General features: G+C 40.3%; 1 protein-coding gene across 1 annotated transcript in view; it reads left to right on the forward strand.

Annotated features, from left to right (window-relative positions):
* Window positions 1–806: 806 nt before the first annotated feature.
* SAG (S-antigen visual arrestin) overlaps window positions 807–19,646 on the forward strand; it is a 29,721-nt gene continuing 10,881 nt past the window's right edge. Inside the window, exons 1-11 of the mRNA XM_075201725.1 lie at window positions 807–919; window positions 4,832–4,911; window positions 8,958–9,018; window positions 10,387–10,431; window positions 11,639–11,832; window positions 12,051–12,110; window positions 13,826–13,893; window positions 14,325–14,460; window positions 15,997–16,081; window positions 18,248–18,320; window positions 19,330–19,467. Of these exons, the coding sequence (XP_075057826.1) occupies window positions 4,852–4,911; window positions 8,958–9,018; window positions 10,387–10,431; window positions 11,639–11,832; window positions 12,051–12,110; window positions 13,826–13,893; window positions 14,325–14,460; window positions 15,997–16,081; window positions 18,248–18,320; window positions 19,330–19,467 (920 nt within the window). The 5' untranslated portion in view covers window positions 807–919; window positions 4,832–4,851. The remainder of the gene's footprint in view (window positions 920–4,831; window positions 4,912–8,957; window positions 9,019–10,386; window positions 10,432–11,638; window positions 11,833–12,050; window positions 12,111–13,825; window positions 13,894–14,324; window positions 14,461–15,996; window positions 16,082–18,247; window positions 18,321–19,329; window positions 19,468–19,646) is intronic.

Raw genomic sequence — 19,646 nt, forward strand, 5'->3', positions numbered from 1 at the left:
TATTCACTACTTAGGACTGCAGCTGGGGGGGCATTTGTACCCCTGGGCCGGTCCCATAGTGGACTACCTTGGACTAGGTCACCTGCATTTTTTTTTTCTTTAATATGTTCCTAAGAGACTGCCCTCTGGTCTAAAACTTGCCAGCCCTCCCCATAGGCAAACCGAGAGGAGGGGGGGGGGGGGGGGTCCTAGTGCCTGAAAAACCCCCTCCAAGCCTGGGGCACTGTATAATTGAGGTGGCTGGACCATGCCCCCGCTTCGCATGGCTCTGCTTGAAAAAAGAGGGCTGCATGCACCTAACAGTAGTGCACGCATCATTGCCCATGTATATTATGGGGATAGGGAGTGTTGGAGAGCAGTCAAGCACTCTCTAAAATTATAGATACGCCCCCATGCATGCTGGCCACGCCGACTGGCGGTGTGGTGTGGAAACCCCCCTCTGCAAATCCTGCGTTTGCCCCTGCTCCCTTGGCCATAGGTATATTACACTTTGGAACTTAGCAGGTAACTACTGTATACCTTTTACCACCAGATGCAGTGTACGGTTCGCTGACTTCTCAAAAGGTCTCCAATGTTAAGCCATTTAAACATCAAGTCTTGCAGTCTGACCCCTTGCTCACCCTTGATGGGTGTAGTAGGAACATCTAATGGGCAGTAATATCCATGGTATTTCTCCCCCAGGATCCTATGTCCTACAACCTCTTGTTAATGCTCCTTGGTGCTGAATCAGGTACTTCTGGCTCATCTCCTAATCCTGCTTCCTTCACACCCACAACTGGAGGATTAATGGCAAGTTTCCACCTCCCCACCCTCCTGCTGCTCCTACAAATTGCGCTGCAGACACTTGTAGGTCAGAGTGTATCATTGATTTTGTCGGGACCCTGGAGCTTTCTCATCTGAACTTGCACCTGTCTACATAGTAAGAGACTACCAATACCTTATTGAGATTACAATAACAGGCATCTCTGCAGCCTCACAGATTTGTGTGTTTAGTCTAGACAATATCAGTACTAGAATTGTAGTTATTATTATTAGTATTATTATCTGTGCTTCTGTTTCTTTTGAATCATTTTTGTATACTTAGTTTTGTTTATATTGACTAATGATTTGAGCTTGTTTTATAATAATAATATTAATAATTATTAATATCTGTACCGATGGATGTCTCAAGACAAATACAAACTCCTGCACATTATTCACAGTGATTAGTTTCACGCTCACAGAATAATCATCAGAGGACATAACTGGCGATAGTCCAGCTGGTGTTTGTTGGGTTGGTGGGCACCACCTGGGCTCATGCACAATTCTTTTTATTGGGAATGTTTGTATACATTTGATAAATTAGACTAAGGTTCAATAACCCAGCCAGTAGATACAACACAGATTCCAAGGAGGGAAGTCTTAAAAAGTTGGATTTGGGGAAAAAAATTTATACAAAATGCAAAACTAATATTATATTAGTATATTTTAATGTTCAGCCAATTTTTATTTCTTCGGTTTTAATCTATTTTTTATATATCAACCTCAAAAATATAAATGACATGAAAACAACATGTTTAATGACCCAACTTCTTCTAAATTATTCCTCTGAATACTGGGAAGCACTTATAACTGCTGCTTTATCGGGAATTTGCGCTTTGAACAATTGTCAATAGTTTCATATGCTGAGAGATATAATCTGGCGCTACATGGGCGACGTGGAGCGCTTCACACAGCACAGGCTATTGCTAACATAGCCACTATTATCCATTATAAATAACAATAAAAATCATGCAGTTAATTCAGTATAGCTACAAATTAAAACATCTATATAGATTATTCCAGGTTATAAGGGAACCGTCCTTCTCAATTTATTTGTTAACGCTGCGGTTCCCAAACTGTGCGCCACGGCTCCCAGGGGTGCCGCGGCCAGGAAGAGAAAACAAACCAAGAAAAAAATTACCAATCCAGCGGCGCTCGGGACTCAGCATCCTCCCTCCTCGCTTCTCAGTGAATGTCGGGCGTGACACCATCACGCCCGACCTTCAGAGACAAGCGGCAGGAGAGAGGAGGATGCTGGGTCCCGGGTGCCACCGGATTGGCAACTTTTTATTTTTGTTTTTTTTGTCTCTTCCTGGCCCCCAGGATGCAGAGGGGGCAGAGTGAGGGGATGCAGAGAGGGGCAGAGTGAGGGGATGCAGAGAGGGGCAGAGTGCGGGGATGCAGAGGGGGCAGAGTGAGTGGATGCAGGGCCACAGAGTGTGTGGAGATGAAGGAAGGCACAAGTGTGTGTAGATAAAGGAGGGCACAGAGTGTGTGGCGATGAAGGAGTGCACAGAGAGTGCGGAGATGAAGGAGGTCACAGTGTGAGTGAGCTGTAAATTATTCTTTGACAGTTATATAATTGAAAAAAATATAGAAAAATATTCTTTTCCCTTGGATTTATGTGTGTTATTTTTGCATTCAACTAAATAAGTATTTCTGTCCTGACCTAAATACTTATTACGTTTTTTTTACTCAACTACTTATAAAACAGGACTGCTTGGCAATTATTTTGGAGGGGTGCCTTGAAAAATTTACGGAGACTCTAAGGGTGCGCGCGAACTGTAAAAGTTTGGGAACCACTGTGTTAACGTATAAGGGCAAAGCAATGTTTTTATATTGTTTAAAGTTCTGTATTTATTATAGTGTTATTATAAAGTTGATAATTGGTGTACCAAAACATCCTTGGATTGCCGGGAGTATTATATACAGCCAGGGGTGTAGGAACCAGGAACAGAGGGCACAGGGCACACACACACACACATATAAGATTTCCTTAATAATCTTTAGCCGAGTGCACCATTAATACCTTGCATGTATTTATACTGCATTGTTATTGATACAGTACATGTGGGACTGGAATTAGGTCAGGTTGTTTTCTAAGCACTGTCATTATCTTCTTTTCCATAATAATTTGTTTATGTACTAGCTGACACGTTTCTTAAACCTAAATCTTCAGTCATTGTTCCCTTAATCTGCTTAGTACTGTCTAGATACACTGCTAATTATGTTTTCTACAAGGTAATAGGATTATGGTTATTAGATTCCTATGGACGAGGCTGATGAACATGTGCCGCTAATGTAGCATAAATCAGCATAAATCAAATGAATATGAAGAAAAAAGAAAACAGACCTGGGCACCTGATGATTATGAAAGCACTGCTGTCCAAATGGACTCTATCCCAGATTTACTATAAACCAAGGCTGCTGCCTGCATCTCCTTGTGGGACTCAAGAATTAAAATGTTCTTATTTTTCTTTGTCATTGTCCCATATTCATGCAGGAGCAGGCTGGGCTGGGGGGCAGAGGGGCATCTGCCAGGCTGGTCCCATAGTTGGCTCCCTTGGGCTGGGTCACTGGACCACCTGCATTTTCTTTCCTTTATAATGTTCCTAATAGACTGCTGAGTCGAGTCTTGCTCCCCGGGCTAAAATTTGCCAGCCCTCCCCTGGTCTTATGTGGGACCTTTTAGCACTAATTGACTGGATTTGTAACCGCAGAGCTAAAGTTATGCAAAATGATTTTAGATTTTGGATGTTATTATAAATGAGGGTATGTCTAAGGGCACAATCCCCTTGTCTTTCATCAGAATATTCAGATTCTATGTATATGTAGTCTACAAATATCACATGGTGCAGTATATATAGCAAACATTATATATCATACAGAGTACAAGTGCTCTGTAATGCTAGGAATGGCAGTAAAACGGTTTTTATTAATTTATTAGAAGGTAGGTCTAACTCTTCCATCTCCCCACCACTTGCCTATGGTCTGAATTTGTGAAACAGGGGAAGTAAACATTGGGGCTCAGAAACCGTGCCATGCATACAGGCTTTATACAATCTTCATCCAGCTGTGCCTGCATCTATATTTTATCTAAAAAAATATATATAATATCCGTATAAGTGGTGAATACTGATTTGGATGTCCTCATAGGTCAGACAAGGATTTGGCCAATAGAAATCTTTAACCCAGACTATTTATTTTTCCGGAATTAAGACAACCAATGTATCCATGAACATGAGTTAGAGTAGGACCCACCAGCCTTAACAGCATTCAGCACCTAGAGGGGAACACGGAGTAGCACATGTAGACTGAACAATTTTACAAGTCATACTTGTATCCCAAATTCTATTTCAAAACTATGGGAGCAGTGATGTCATCGGTTCAGTGCTAATTTTGCGCATTATAAGGAATAACAAGTCTCTGCTTTGAGTTATGAGGATATTTGAAGTTCCCTTGGGTTTGCATGGCCATGGTCTTGGTGATTTATAATATCCTGACCGTCCGATGCTGCAGTCTGTGGCGTCTTATAAATAAACGATGATAGTGTTTCTTATCATTTACAAAAGTGGCTAAATAATTCAATGTGCTTATAGTTGGCTTCTACTTTTAAAAGTACTTCAGAATTTTAATACAGTGTAAGCAGCGGTGAAAGTGTTAATTTAGAAGTGGCGGTAAGGAAAGTGTAAGTGAATGGAATGTAGTAGTTTTACAATGAAGGCAGTAGGAGAAGTGGCGGTATGGTATACCACTGTATACACCAGCCGGTATAAGGGTAAATAACATATCATCATGTAGCTCTGCTGAACTATCTTTAGTTATATCTCCTCTGACAATTATTCTGTTAGCGTTAAAATGTTTGTTGATAACCTTAATAATGTAAATTTGTATTTGTCCTGAGACGTACATTCAGCACATGCGCAGGTCCTTTTTTATGCAGCAAAGAAATACATAAACAAAGAAAGAATGGATTTGCATAACATTCAAAAAACCTTGACATATATTTATCTGTCTTCTGTGCCAACAGAGCTCAGGCTTTCTGTCACCATGAGTTCAGAGAAGAAATCCAGACATGTCATCTACAAGAAAACCTCCCGTGACAAGGCGGTGAGCAAATGTCCTAACTGCGATGTTAAGTGCAGGGGCTAAAGCAGGATTTCTAGACAGGGGTTTCCAGATGCTTCATTCTAGAACACAGCAAAACAAAACAAAATTACAGTAATAATAGAATTAGAGAAGTACAGTGAATATAAGTTTAATAACATTTTAATTTAAAAAAAGAAAACAAAATGAGGTATAAAATAAGATGTACATTTATGTAAAAAAATCCCACTTTAATATGAACCTCCGTTACATTAACTCATGTTGACCATCTTACCAAATGAGTATAATAGAAGTAATATATTATATATGATATTCATATAAACATTGCATTATTAGATAGGAGAGATACTGCCGCTAGTGCCATTGTACAGGCACAGACCCCAATGTGACAGCGCCCACTCCCATGCTGAGAACCAATTAAATATGAGCTTGAGCCCCCTGCTGCCTGAGTTCAGCTGTTTGAGTAAGAGACAGCAGCTGCGTATTGCTTGAGCAGGTCATTCAGCCGTCGGACACCAATAAGAGGGGAGCTAGCGCTCAGCTGCTCTACGGAATGGGATTGAAAGCTGAACTTAAGTTTATGGAGTTCTGGAAAAGAGATAAATAAAAATGGCGTTAGGACAGAGGGTAGAGACAGAAGGTAAAGAATGAGCAGAGGTCCCCCCTACTGGAGGCAGTGTCCCCACGTCTGCTGCTTCTTACCCTGGCAAGTGGGGGCAATGCCCTTGGCTTCTCAGAGGAGCTTAACTGTGACATCATAACCAATCACCACATTCCAAGTGTAACGTAGACATGGACAGGGGTGGATTTGGAACACAAAGTGGCCCTGGTAAAAAGTATTGAAGTGGCCTCATGTGGGTGGGACCAAAACAACTGTAGGTGGAGCTAACACACAAGTAGGTGGAATTTAGTTGTAGTAATATTTAGGAAACCCTAGATGTGATGACTGACAAGTTTCTTAAATCTTAATCTTCAGTCGTTGTTCCTTTAATCTGCTTCGTACTGTCTAGATACACTTCTTCTAATTATGTTTTCTACAAGGTAATAAGATTATGGTTATTAGATTCCTATGGACGAGGCTGATGAACATGTACCACTAATGGAGCATAAATCAAATGAATATAAAGACAAAAAGAACACAGACCTGGGGCACATAATTATTTTGAAAGCGCTGCTGTCCAAATGGACTCTTTATCCCAGATTTACTATAAACCAAGGCTGGTGTCTGCATCTCTTTGTGGGACTCAAGAATGAAAATGTTCTTATTGTTCTTTGTCATCGTCCCATATGTGGGACCTTTTAGCACTAATTGACTGGATCCCAGATTAACTATATGAGTGGGTCATATTTTAACTACACAGTGGGTCAACTCTAAAGGAATGCTGTGAAAAAGCTGCCAGTCCTGTGTTATAAAAATACATAAACCAGTCGCAGATAATGTAAATAAATTCATGCCTCTGTCCTCCAACTTGTTTAGTGGCCTACTAACACATCCTTCCAATATTCCCTTCATAGGAACATACCTGACTTTGTTTAAAAAGTTTAACTATTACAAAACATGTTGGCACAATCGTATCTGATCAGTCTGCCAGAGCAGCATATGAGTACCTCACGCACTGTTACATTGTTCCCTGACATGCTGAGGTGTAAACTACCAGTCAAATCTCTCTCTATGGGGCATATTTAAGATGCACCACATAATATGAAAGATATTTTTCAATCCTCATAGCACAGATAAGGATTGAACTATCGTTCATATTTATTAAAAAACCTTCACACGAACAGCAGTTCCGAAAAACTGCTGTTCCTATGAAGTGCAAAACTCACCTTTCACTTGCCTCAAACCTCAGGCATGCGCACAGCGATCCCAGACTGCAAGAACGTGAGTCATGTGACAGGGAGGGATCACATGATCCCTCCACACATGAGCTGTCCAGCTCTGCTCTTCAGGGCAGAACAGACAGCAGTGAAAGTTTTAAATTATGTTAATGTGCACCAGCTTCAGCTGGCGTACATTAACATGAAAAAAAAAAATTATTTTGGCTATTGTCAAATAGTGTTACTGAGCAATCCCCATACACTTTTATGGGAACTGCTCAGTTAAACGAAGACAGATACTGTTAGGGGTACTTGAGGACTAGGGTTGGGAAACACTGCCATAAATCACTATAAGACCCATCTATGTGGAACCACACATCTGGGCCAGAAAACTTCAGGGCGACCTATATATTCCGCCCATTCCAAGTTAACGGCTAAATAGTAGCACTCTGTAAACTTAAACTTCAAATACATTTCACCCTTGATGCTACTACCACATTCCAAGCCCTTACCAGGTGAATAAGTACCAACAACTTATCCTCAACAAGACTATTAGATTACAGAAACTGCAAAAAGACAATAGCAAAGTTACAATCCAGTAAGAATCACAAAGTCTCACTGTAACAATCAACTAAGATCTAAATAGCATTCATTAATAGGACTACACAAGGGTTTATGGCCCTGCAGGGCTTAAGCTGGGTACACACTACACTGTTTTCGTCCAATAATCGGCTCAAACAGCCGACATACGACCACTCGTTCAAAAGTCGGGTCAGTGTGTGCAGTGACACGATGGTCGAAAGTCTGGCCAAATGGACGATTGTCGCCTCATTTGGTTGGTCATACCGTTTAATATTTTTGTTCCAATCTCGTTTCCGCTGTGTAGTGTGTATAAACTTCCGACCGATCCACAACAGTGAGTACGAAATTACAGTCATTGCTCACGACAACATGGCTGTAAAAAGTCGCTAAAGGGACGTCCGCTCTTCCCTTTATCGTCCTAAACAAGGCTAGTGTGTATTCAGTCCATGGACCGAGCGATCGGACCATCGATCGCATGTAAAATCGCTCGGCATAAAAAGTTGGTCGAAATTTCTGTAGTGTGTACCCAGCTTTATTTAGTAAGGGATATAATATAGATAATAATGACTAACGTTTTATATATATATATATATATATATATATATATATATATATATATATATATATATATATTATAGAATTTGTCACAATCAGTATCGGTTATCATTGTATATTATTTCCCCTTTATCAAATCTCTTTCCTTATATATCCTAATAAGCCTCATCCCTTGAAAAGAGTCTAGTTTCTTGTGGTCCTGATTGTGGGTTTCGCCTCTCTTAGTCAGGGTTGGCAACTCTTCTCTCAGAAGCCGGGAAAAAATAATTGCTAGTGACCGAACTGAGTTTCATAACAGTATTTCTAGTTCAAGCACATGATTTGTACAGGAAAGATACCAACTTTGTCTTTCACCACAATACTCATACACTGGGGTAGAAAAAGTGGAGATGTTGTGCGTAACAAACAATCAGAATCTTGCTATCATTTTCTAGAAATGTTCTTAAATGATGGCTAGAACCTGATTGGTTGCTATGGGCAACACCATCACTTTTCCCCCTACCTTTTTAGAACGTCTTATAAATGTAACCCAGTATGTACAGGCATGGGACCCTTTATCTGGAATCCTGTCATTTAGAAGGTTCTGAAAGCCAAAGACAAAAAAAAGAAATTATTTTTTGGTGACTATGTTAAACACACATATATGATCAACTAACTTTTCTTCCTACACAGTGTGGTTTGAAACTGTGAGGAGCACTGATAAACAAAGCAATATGGAAGATTTTTTTTAAATGTAATTTAGTATATTTTAAGTATAGTGATTCCAATCATGGAATGTTCAAAGTCCCAAACATTACAGATTATAGATTCCATGCCTCTATACAGTCTGTGCAAATACTACCTACAGAATATGTAGCAAACATAATATTTATGTTCTGATCTGGGAGAAAAAAAACATCGCTCTGCCCTGCAAAGAGGGACCAGCCATTGTGTAGTGTTAGAAATAGCTGTGCAACGGAATTTCTTTATATTTTAAACTGAAGGCTTGTTTTGTATTAAGACAACTATTTTATACAATGCCTATTATCTTTTAATATAGTTCCCATTCTGTTCTTCTGAGTAGAATCTAATGATTTTTATCTTTGTATGCACAGGTGAGTGTGTATCTGGGTAAAAGAGATTATGTTGATCACGTGGAATCTGTGGATCCAGTAGGTAAGTTTATCAATCAATCTAATAACAAATAGCAGATATGGGGGAACCACTACCATGTATATACTGCACAGCACATGCAGGCAGGAGTCATGCGGACTGTAATACCCGTGCCGTGTATTTACTATTAATATCATTATTAGCCTTTATTTATAGGGCGCCACAAAATTTCTACAGCACTGCACAGAAACAGACATTAGACTATAGAGGGTAAAACAGTATTGAACAACAAAAAATGCCAGGACTTAAAATACTCCAAACATAGCTTCCATAGTGATGTAGGAGCAGAAGAATAGGTAGCGAAACAAGAGGGAAGAGGGCCCTGCTCATAAGAGCTTACATCCTAAAGGCAGGGAAAACAGACAGGAGGCACAAAGGGAGTCAGAAAAGGGGATCAATCCCAAGGGCGCATGCAGGGGGGGTTTCTGGGTCTCCAGAAACCCTTCCCCTCCGCTAAAGAAGTGCCCCTACATACAGCACTGTACTATACAGCAGCTGCGGCACTGTAAAAAAAGCATCCGTGGCGGTGCTGTATTGTATACAGCACAGCCGCGGACGCTTCTTTGACAGCTCCGCGGCTGCTGTATAGTACAATGCTGCCGAAATGGAGCTGCAGCTCTCTCGCTATTTTTTTTTTTTGGGTGGGGGAGAAACTCCCCCTCAAAAATCCTGCGTGCACCCCTGAATCCCAGGAGTGGGGGATGAGAGAGGCGGAGGTAATCAAGCATGGATATAAGGTTAGGTGGATGGCTGGTAGGTTTTGAGGAAAAGATGGGTTTTGAGTGCCCGCTTAAAGGAGCCCAAATTATGGGACAGTCGTATTTACTATACATTTACCTGTACAGTTTACACAAATTATGAATGCATTTGGTTCACCTCTGTCAACTTCAAGATTGAGAATGATTTGGCCAAACGTTATACTATTTGTATTTGACTTCTCCTAGTTCTTTTCTCCACTAATACTTGTCTAACCAACTGTTGTTGAATGAAAACTCCCATTATCTTTATCTAGATGATGGCCATCGCAAAATCAAAACACTAATTTCTCAGTGTTCTTACAGTATAATACCTAGCCACGTTCTACTCCGTATTTTTTACTTTTTGTAAATCAAATAACAAGAAAAACAAAATTGCATAGAAAAGTGTATTTGGTTTTCAAACCCATAAGAATAGCAGTCAACAAAGCTGTACTGATGTAGGACACATTCACATCACTTTGAGCAAAGGAGCCAATAAGCAGATTTCTATTTTTTTACATTTTGTATGAAAATGTTTTGTTTTTCACAATTTTTTATTTCTATTGCTGGTTTTATGGTCTGTAGTATTTATGACATGCTTGCTTATTGGATCATTGTTACTTTTTTCCCTCAGATGGAGTTGTGTTTGTAGATCCTGATCTCCTTAAAGGAAAGAAAGGTGAGTAGTCACAGGATAAAAATGACACAAACATAACAGTTCTGTTTGTGACTCATTTCTCTGCATTATATTAATTAAGATCAGATCAATTAAGATCATTCTTTCTAATCTTCCCAACTATGTAAGCAACTGTATGGCATGTTAAACAGCAATAGGAAGCTTGCTACATTGGGAGCACTGGACTATTACAGCAATACTCTGCTAATTCTGAACTAGAAGGTCTCCTATGTTAACTAAACAGTCACCGCTGATGATTGCGCAATCACAGGGAAGGAGTAACTGGATGTGGAACAAGACAGGAAAGACGATAGTTGTCAACTGTCCTTAATTTATAGGGACAGTACCAAGTTTTAAACATTTATCCATAGAAATTTTTGTCCCTAGAAATGCCCGTTTTTCAATATTAACCAAATGCCCAGTATGATATCTCTTATTCTGCACATTACATTTAAGCCTTACTACCTATACTTAAATATTAAAATTCAAATTAAAATATTAATTAAAATTAGTCTTAAATGTATTAGTTAATACTGACTGATGTGGAGTATTTCAAATGCAAAAAAAAAGGTCTATCTAGACCAGTGTTGGCTAACACTCCAGGTGTTGTAGTTTCACAACACCTGGAGTGTCACAGGTTAGCCAACACTGATCTAGACAGTACCCAGAACAAAGTGCATTGATGCATTGGCGCAGCAGAAAAGTGGCCCTGGAAAATGCTCTAAATGTGGGCAACTATGAAAGGCAGACATGGAAGGAGGATGGTGCACAAGAGTGACAAGAGGCAAAGGGGACACGCATGTCTGAAGGGACAGACAGGAGACAAGGTGAAAAGTAGGGGCCCCTCTTCACTATTTCCTTGTTATTGAGCCTTTAAAATCAATTCTGTCTCCCATTATTGTAACTGGAAGCAGAACAGATCCCCATCACTGTCTTTTCAATTGTTTTTGATTTTCATGGTTCTCATGTTGTTCTGGCAGTTTTGATTTACAGTGCTGCCTCGTGGTGTATCGGGATTCATGTTCTTGCTTGTATGTTACGTATATGGCTTTATGGCTTGCTGCTGTGAGTTTTGTGGTTTATGAATAAATCTTTCAATAGGACAGGAGAGCTTACACATAATTGAAAGACAATTGGGACATATTTTATTCGGTGCAGTTCCTATCTGATGTATACGCTCTTCTGTTTCTTTTGCCTTTCATCCGTGCAGTGTACGTCACTCTGACCTGTGCGTTCCGCTATGGTAACGAGGATATTGATGTTATTGGCCTGACTTTTCGCAAGGACCTCTATTTTGCACGGACTCAGGTTTATCCTCCAGTGGAAGATGTGAAATGCCTCACCAAAGTCCAGGAGCGGCTGATGAAGAAGTTGGGGAACAATGCATATCCTTTCCTGATGACGGTAATAACACGTTTGCTCAATATCTTTTTTCTATGAAAAGAAAATTTACCACAAAGACATCAAAATTGATTCACTTGGAATCAATGACACCACTGAGGCATAAGGCACAATATGTCTCTTTGATGTTACTTATAGTGAATTGATGGGCACAATATTGGTTTATAGGTGATGGATACGCATTAAGAAATCTTCTTTCTCTTTTGTTGTCTCTCATACAGTTCCCTGATTACCTGCCATGCTCAGTAAGTCTGCAGCCCGCTCCATCGGATGTGGGGAAGGTGAGGACACAGACTCTGTGCAATCCAGATATAAATTAGCAGCCTTGGCTAAACAAGCAGAGAGAAGCTAGGAATCTGTCAAGGTACAGGAGACATGGTGCAGAAATAAAGACAGCGGTACAGACAGTAGAAGTTTTTCACATCACCCGACCCAAGGGGAAGGGTCACCATCAGGGAAGTATGGGAGGTAGCAGTGTGTGGGGATTGGAAAGACTAGGTAGCCTTCCGTCCGAGCCCAGCGTTTTTTGTTGTAGCTGTTGTTGTGTGGTATGATCTGGGCCAGCGCACTCCTAAAGAGGGTAGGTCCGTCATTACTGTACTTCCTGGTGGCTGGCTCCTCCCCCGGTACTACAAACTAATGAGCTGCCTTCCTTTCTAGCCCCACCCCTTCTCTCTGTAATGTTATGTTGGTGGTGGTGGTGGGGGGGGGTTATAATATGTAGGATGGGCATTAGGCTGGGTACACATTACAGTGTTTTCAGCCGATTATTGGGCCAATCAGACGACAAATGACTGTTTGGCCCGATATCACAGTAGTATGTACCCTGCAACAATGAAGGATTATCATTCCAAAGCCCATTGTATCGTTGATCGAGATTTTTAAAGTGAACTAAAAATCTCGTTCAATGATGGACGATCTCGTTCCAATTCTGCAGTGTGTATGCACTCTTATTGTTAAGGGACCATCACTAAAGCTAGTTGCCTGTCAGGACTGATCATCTTTGATATAACCAGATTATACAAAGAGCAATGAACAAATAGAATTGAATTAAACACATTGATTTAGCACAACCCTTAAAGATGAGTATAATGGATCACTTGAAGAACACAATCGGCTGGGTGGCCATAGCAGCTCAGTCAGTAAATGCTGACCTATAAAATTCCCCTTCTCATGTAACAAACTTTAAATTGTCTGTGTCTTTAAATGATGCAGATAGGTAATACTGCAGTTCAGAATTCAGGAAGAATTGTGAAGTGGAAGGCCAGTAGCCCCTCTGACCAGGGACTAGCTTTGTATTCCCAATATAGCAACTCCTCACAGTCTCACCAAGAGGTTCATTGGCACAGGTTCCTTCTAAAACGTGTCCCTAACACTGGACACTCTCAGCAGCTCTGGGTAACTTCTGTCTCTTTATGGCTCTCCAGCCCTTCTCACTGGCCGGACTTAGACTGGCTCCTATACTCTGCTTAACATTCTCCCTCTCTCTCAGATTCACCTGCTCCACTCTCCTCCAAAATGGCTCCTTTTCTCTCTCTGTCCTGCCTATTTATGCTAGCCCCTTCTTTGATTAGCACCGACGGTCTCCTCCATCTGCCCCTGAACTCCTCCATTGTTTCCTCCTCCACACAGCAACCTAAACTGCACGGAAATGTAGGCAGACATGCATTCGTGGTGCCGCCATCTTGTTGTAGCCCTACGGCTACAGCGGTCACATTAATATGGAAGAGGAATATATAAAATGCAAAAAGTATGTTATAATAATATTCAATAAATATGACACATTGAGCATTGTAGTACTCCAAGATCTGCCAAGACATTACCACATGTGATGTGTTTAGATTCACCAGCTCAGTCCCTGGAAACTATCGTAAAATATTGGTGACTATGTTTATGGCCTACATATATTTGTGAAAATAGTATTAACTGACACATTTTTTGCACTGTATTTCCTGACACCTAATTAATCTTTTTCTGCGTATCTGCTTCCTTTAAGGCATGTGGTGTGGATTTTGAGATTAAAGCGTTTTCTACAACCAACCTAGAAGACAGAATTCACAAGAAGTGAGTTCGCTGCTGATCTTTTTCAGAATTTCTTTATGCTATGCATAGAATTTGCACACAGATTAATGGATTTTGATTCTTCTTAAAATCATGGGGCCTTTTATCTGTGGCAATTGTTAATAGATATATGTAGTAAACATGCAAGTTCCATGAAATCATAAGAGACTTGTGAAGTTCAGCAAAGATTCTGGAACTCATTCTCAGACTTAATAAATATCTAATTGGTAAATATTTAATACTCTTGTGCTATTAAATCTTAAAGCAACAGCTTCTACTAATTTCCTTAACTTTTCCTTTAATACTACACTAGGCCATATTTTGACTTTTAATCCAAACAGCATATTCTGTAAAAAAAAAATTGGCAAAAATTTAATGCTGCCATTTAATAATTGTCTCATCTGAATTTCTTAACTCGCTTTTCCTATCTTCAGAAACTCTGTGCGTCTTTTGATCCGCAAAATCCAATATGCGCCCGACCAGCCAGGGCCTAAACCCCGGGCAGAGACATCTTGGCAGTTCTTTATGTCAGATAAACCTCTGCACCTGACAGCCTCCCTGACCAAGGAGGTAAGAAGAAGAACTGTAGTGTTGTAGCTTAATAGAAACATTAAGGGTTAATAAGAAGCTGCACCATCTACCTATTTTTACGTGATTGTACTTGGCTAAGTATGTCTGGTTTAGCATGGCAAATGGCAATATAGCATTTACAGCGGGTGTGCAACATTTTTCTTGTTCTAATGGGAGAATATTATTATTATGGTGTTGTTGTTGAATATGGGCTAGATGCAGTCATGTGCCTTGTATTGTGGTCAAATGCAAAAACAGAAGGTGTTCTATGTTTAGGGAGTGGCCACATAGTTTTTATACCTCTACAAAACAATGACATTATTGTTAGCAGAGGATCTATGGCTGGGATGCTGATGGTAATAATGTGACCATTGGTGAGTGGTACAGTGTGAAATACAGGAGCTCAGCATACAAGTGGCTTAACCGTGAGGCTGATTTATTACACAGAGGAAGACGGGAACCTCACACATGCTCACAAGATATCAGTAGTCAGACAGTAATAAACATCATAGGAACCAGACCTACACATAGATAATAGAGCACACTGATTCCTAATAATTATTACATGTCCTGAGCGGTGGTGGAGATTTGGCTTCAGCCAACACCTTTTCTGGGATGCCTTTTACAACATCCAAGGGCTAGATTTACTAAGCTGCGGGTTTGAAAAAGTGGGGATGTTGCCTATAGCAACCAATCAGATTCTAGCTGTCATTTTGTAGAAAGTACTAAATAAATGAAAGCTAGAATCTGATTGGTTGCTATAGGCAACATCCCACTTTTTCAAACCCGCAGCTTAGTAAATCTAGCCCCAAGTGTGCTTTAGATGGGAAAACACAATTATAGGAGAACACCAATGTAATAATAAAACATTAAAGTGTACAAAAGTTACCCAGGGGATAAAGATAATCCTGATACTCCTCTATTCTCAAGACTCATTTAAGATAGTAATGAAGCTTGAATGAGCAGTATCTTGGAAGAACTAAGGAAATCTTGAAATGAATAAAGGCAGGTCTCTGGGCCGGATTTACCACTAGGCAACCTAGGCAATTGCCTAGGGCCCGGCGGTCCCCAGAGGGCCCTCCCAGGGCCGGCGGTGAGACCACCATTTAAAAATGGGCCGCTACTTATGGGCCAGTGCTATGTGCTTGCTCCCCCGGGCTAAAGTCTGCCAGCCAGCCCCTGAGTAGGGGTATATGTTATGCTAAAAAACTATAGTGCTATGGATTTTTTCAGGGAGGGGGCCCCAAACCAGTATCTTGCCTAGGGCCCCATGAGGTCTAAATCCTGCCAGGTGTACAAGGTGATAGTATGATCTGGGACTGCAATCCTGCAGATGGACCACATGAATATGCGCCTATGTATGTGCTCAATGGTAAAATAGTGCATTTGCAACAACTAAATGCACTGAGAATATGTATTTTTCACTCTTAGTAATTTACCCTTATCATGTTCTCAAAGCATAGTTTTATAATGTAACCTATAGTTATTTTTTTATGTAGTGAAAATTATTATAATCCCCTGAATGATCACCTACAGGTTTTTTATCATGGAGAACCGATTACTGTGGCTGTTACTGTGACCAATAATTCAGAGAAAACAGTCAAGAAAATATCTGCATCTGGTAAGGCGTAATAATAATCTACATTAATTTAAGGCACATTAATCGGTTGTAGCATTTTTCATCTTGCCCAGAACTGCAAACATCTCTATTGCCTGTATCTATAGTACTTATTAAATTTATAACAAAAAGATTGTAGTACATGACACACACACCTTAATAGACTTTTGGTTGAAAATGATAAATTACACCTACAAACAGAGCAGCTGAGCCCCATAACAAATAGGGAGTAAGTAGTGAACGTACATCTTTTTTTTGTCTTAGATACGCATTTATGATACACATCTATTATTATTATTAAGATTTCCACAGCGCGGTACAGAATGCAAACAGTTGACTATACAGGGTAAAACAATGCAGAACAATAAACGAGAAAGACCAGGGGGTATATTTACTAAACTGCAGGTTTGAAAAAGTGGAGATGTTGCCTACAGCAACCAATCAGATTCTAGTCATTTATTTAGTACATTCTACAAAATGACAGCAAGAATCTGATTGGTTGCTATAGGCAACATCTGCACTTTTTGAAACCCGCAGCTTGATAAATTTACCCCCAAGACTCCAATAGCTCCAACCATAGCTAGTACAGTAAAGATGGAGAAGAAATACTATAGAGACAAAAGGGAGGAGGGGCCTGCACATAAAAGCTTATATACTTAAAGAAACAGGCACAAGGGGAGTCAGTGGGGGGATCTAGCGCAAGAGGAGCCTCTAAGCAGCTTCCAATTGGCTTATACCAATCCCTCCAGCTAATAGTACTTCATTTATTAGCGTTGAATTATATGAAGTTGAGGCTTCCTATTCTCATTATTTAATTGACATCTCTATTTGGTCTAACGCAGGCAAGAAGATTGCCATTGGCATAGGAGCCAACTTTTTAAAATGATTGGGGGTGTTCATGTTACCCTCCCATATGACTGAAAAATGCCATGCAGTGACATGTTTAGTGGTTGTGGAAGCATAAATATTGGGGGTGCACCAACAGCAGCACAGCTCCCACAGAGCTGGCTCCCAAGGCCGTTGGATTTTTAAAGGGTAACTTAATTAAACTGAGTTTCATCTAAGTTATTTACATTTAATTTCATTTGTACATCTATCTAATTAAATTGTTTTGTATTATGGGAATGCAACTTTTTTTTTTAATATCTATCAAGGTGCTTGTATTAGACACTTGTCTACAAATAGGGTAATGCAACATTAGCATTTACTATTAACACTGTCAAGCAACATTCCTATGCTATCTGTATGCTGCTGTGGGGAGTAAATGTACACACTTCTTACATGCGACTGGCGTAATGCTACTGGCTGTTAGCCAGATGCATCCGACTGAACGAATTCACATTAATAGGCTTTTTTACCTGTCTCTTTTCCTACATATCTTAAAACCTCAAATGCGTCCAACCCTAAATGAATGTTTTTTTTATTATTTCTCTCTCATTAAGCCAGCTAACTCCACCCTGAAAAATGAGAATCAGAGATTCGTAAAACAGTGTGTCCGTTTCTAACACTGACACTGATGTTGTAGAGCCATCAGTCCCTGTATGAGAAACTACCACAGTTGTTAATGCTGGGACAAGATGTAGTGAGGGCAGGGATGTGTTCTTTCAAACTCCTGGGATCCCTGGCACAGGACCCTCACTCAGTGGGCATAACCACTGGTATAGCAGCCCATACTACCATCTGATATAATGGAGGCTTAGGGATGGAGCCTCTTTACTTCTCAGCTTACTTACACTGTGAGCTGGGTTCCAATGTGTTCCCACAAATTACACATTTTTTTCTGTTTCTGTGGTCTTAATAATGTCCTTATGGAAACTTTCATGAATCATTGATCACATGATGCTTTCAACATGACAGATTATGAAGACAGGCAGAAGAAAGTAATGCAAGTTCTACTTTCTTCTTTGTTCATGATCCATTTTCTGTTTCTTCACAGGAGTCTTCTGCCCATAAGTCATGCTATCTCCACAGTTTTGGAAACTAGGGGAAGGTTGATCGTGGCTATAAATAAAATGATGCTGCTGTATATATAAAATAAATGTCAACATTATATAGTTTACCCTCTGCTACTCTTGTTTGTCAATTGCTTAAAAATGTGAGAAAGGTGCATCTGGTGTCTATATAAGCACTTTCTCTAATTATCAGTATTTGTCTGCTTTTTTCATGCAGTGGATCAAGTTGCTAACGTGGTGCTGTATTCTAGTGATTATTACACCAAGACTGTGGCTTTGGATGAATCTGAGTAAGTTTAGCCATCTCTGCTGCTAATATATTGGATCTATTAGATTAAATTGAAGGCAGGAGGAGTCCTGCATAAGAACTCCTTTTTGTGTTGGATTGGGATCAGTAAAATTGTTATTATGGCTCAATACAGCTGTGTTGAAGTGTGCTATGTATGAAGTACAGTTAAAACACACTGATGAAGTGTACAGTGGACTACAATAGTAGCTGGCATCTGGATCATTCACCCATGTTGTAGTTTACCTCCTCTATCCAATCATGTATTCTTGTGAAAGTCCAATGTCCTCGGAATGCTGCCTACATGCTGTTGCACTGTCATAGGGAGCAATGCCAATATTGTTATCAATCCTGATGCTGCAACATTGTATAACTGGGTGGGGTACGATTTGCCAAGGATGGGAATTCCTTCAACAGTGACAGTACAATGTTGATTGCAGTCATTGCGACATCTAGGAAATCATCATCATCACCATATATTTATATAGCGCCACTGATTCCGCAGCGCTGTAAAGAGAACTCATTCACATCAGTCCCTGCCTCATTGTAGCTTACAGTCTAAATTCCCTAACACACACACAGACAGAAAGAGAGAGACTAGGGTCAATTTTTGATAGCTGCCAATTAACCTACTAGTATGTTTTTGGAGTGTGGGAGGAAACCGGAGCACCCGGAGGAAACCCACGCAAACACAGGGAGAACATACAAACTCCTCACAGATAAGGCCATGGTCGGGAATTGAACTCATGACCCCAGTGCTGTGAGGCAGAAGTGCTAACCACTTAGCCACCGTGCTGCAGACTTCATGCAAAAGTGACATAAAATAATTCCATCAAGCCTGCTATAATGCGTGACAGGAGAAGCAATGACAGCATTCGACATTGTACTGTAGCTGTCAGTGTTGTCGGAATTTCCTTTGTTGCACCAACGACTGCCACCGGTATAATCAGTGCACTTCAACATGATTATATGAACTAGCCCTTAATGTACTGTGGTAACCTTTCTTTTACCAGCCATAAGGTTCCAGCAAAGGGCACTTGCAATCACACCTTCACGCTGCTGCCTATCCTGGCATATAATCGAGAAAAACGGGAAATTGCTCTAGATGGAAAACTGAAGCACGAGGACACCAATCTGGCATCTAGTACCCTGTGAGTGAGTCTGAATGGACTACCAATCCATATCTTTGTCTGTATTAATGACATAATAACATATGCACCCAGTGTGGATGGCTAAGCTAAGCCTGAGTGGCACAATCCCCATCTAGCTAAGTACCCGCTGTATTGGACTAGGTTGCTGGATCAGTACTGGCATCACTTCAGGCTGTTAG

This window comes from Mixophyes fleayi, chromosome 3 (genome assembly GCF_038048845.1).
Source record: "Mixophyes fleayi isolate aMixFle1 chromosome 3, aMixFle1.hap1, whole genome shotgun sequence".
Taxonomy (NCBI): Eukaryota; Metazoa; Chordata; class Amphibia; order Anura; family Limnodynastidae; genus Mixophyes; species Mixophyes fleayi.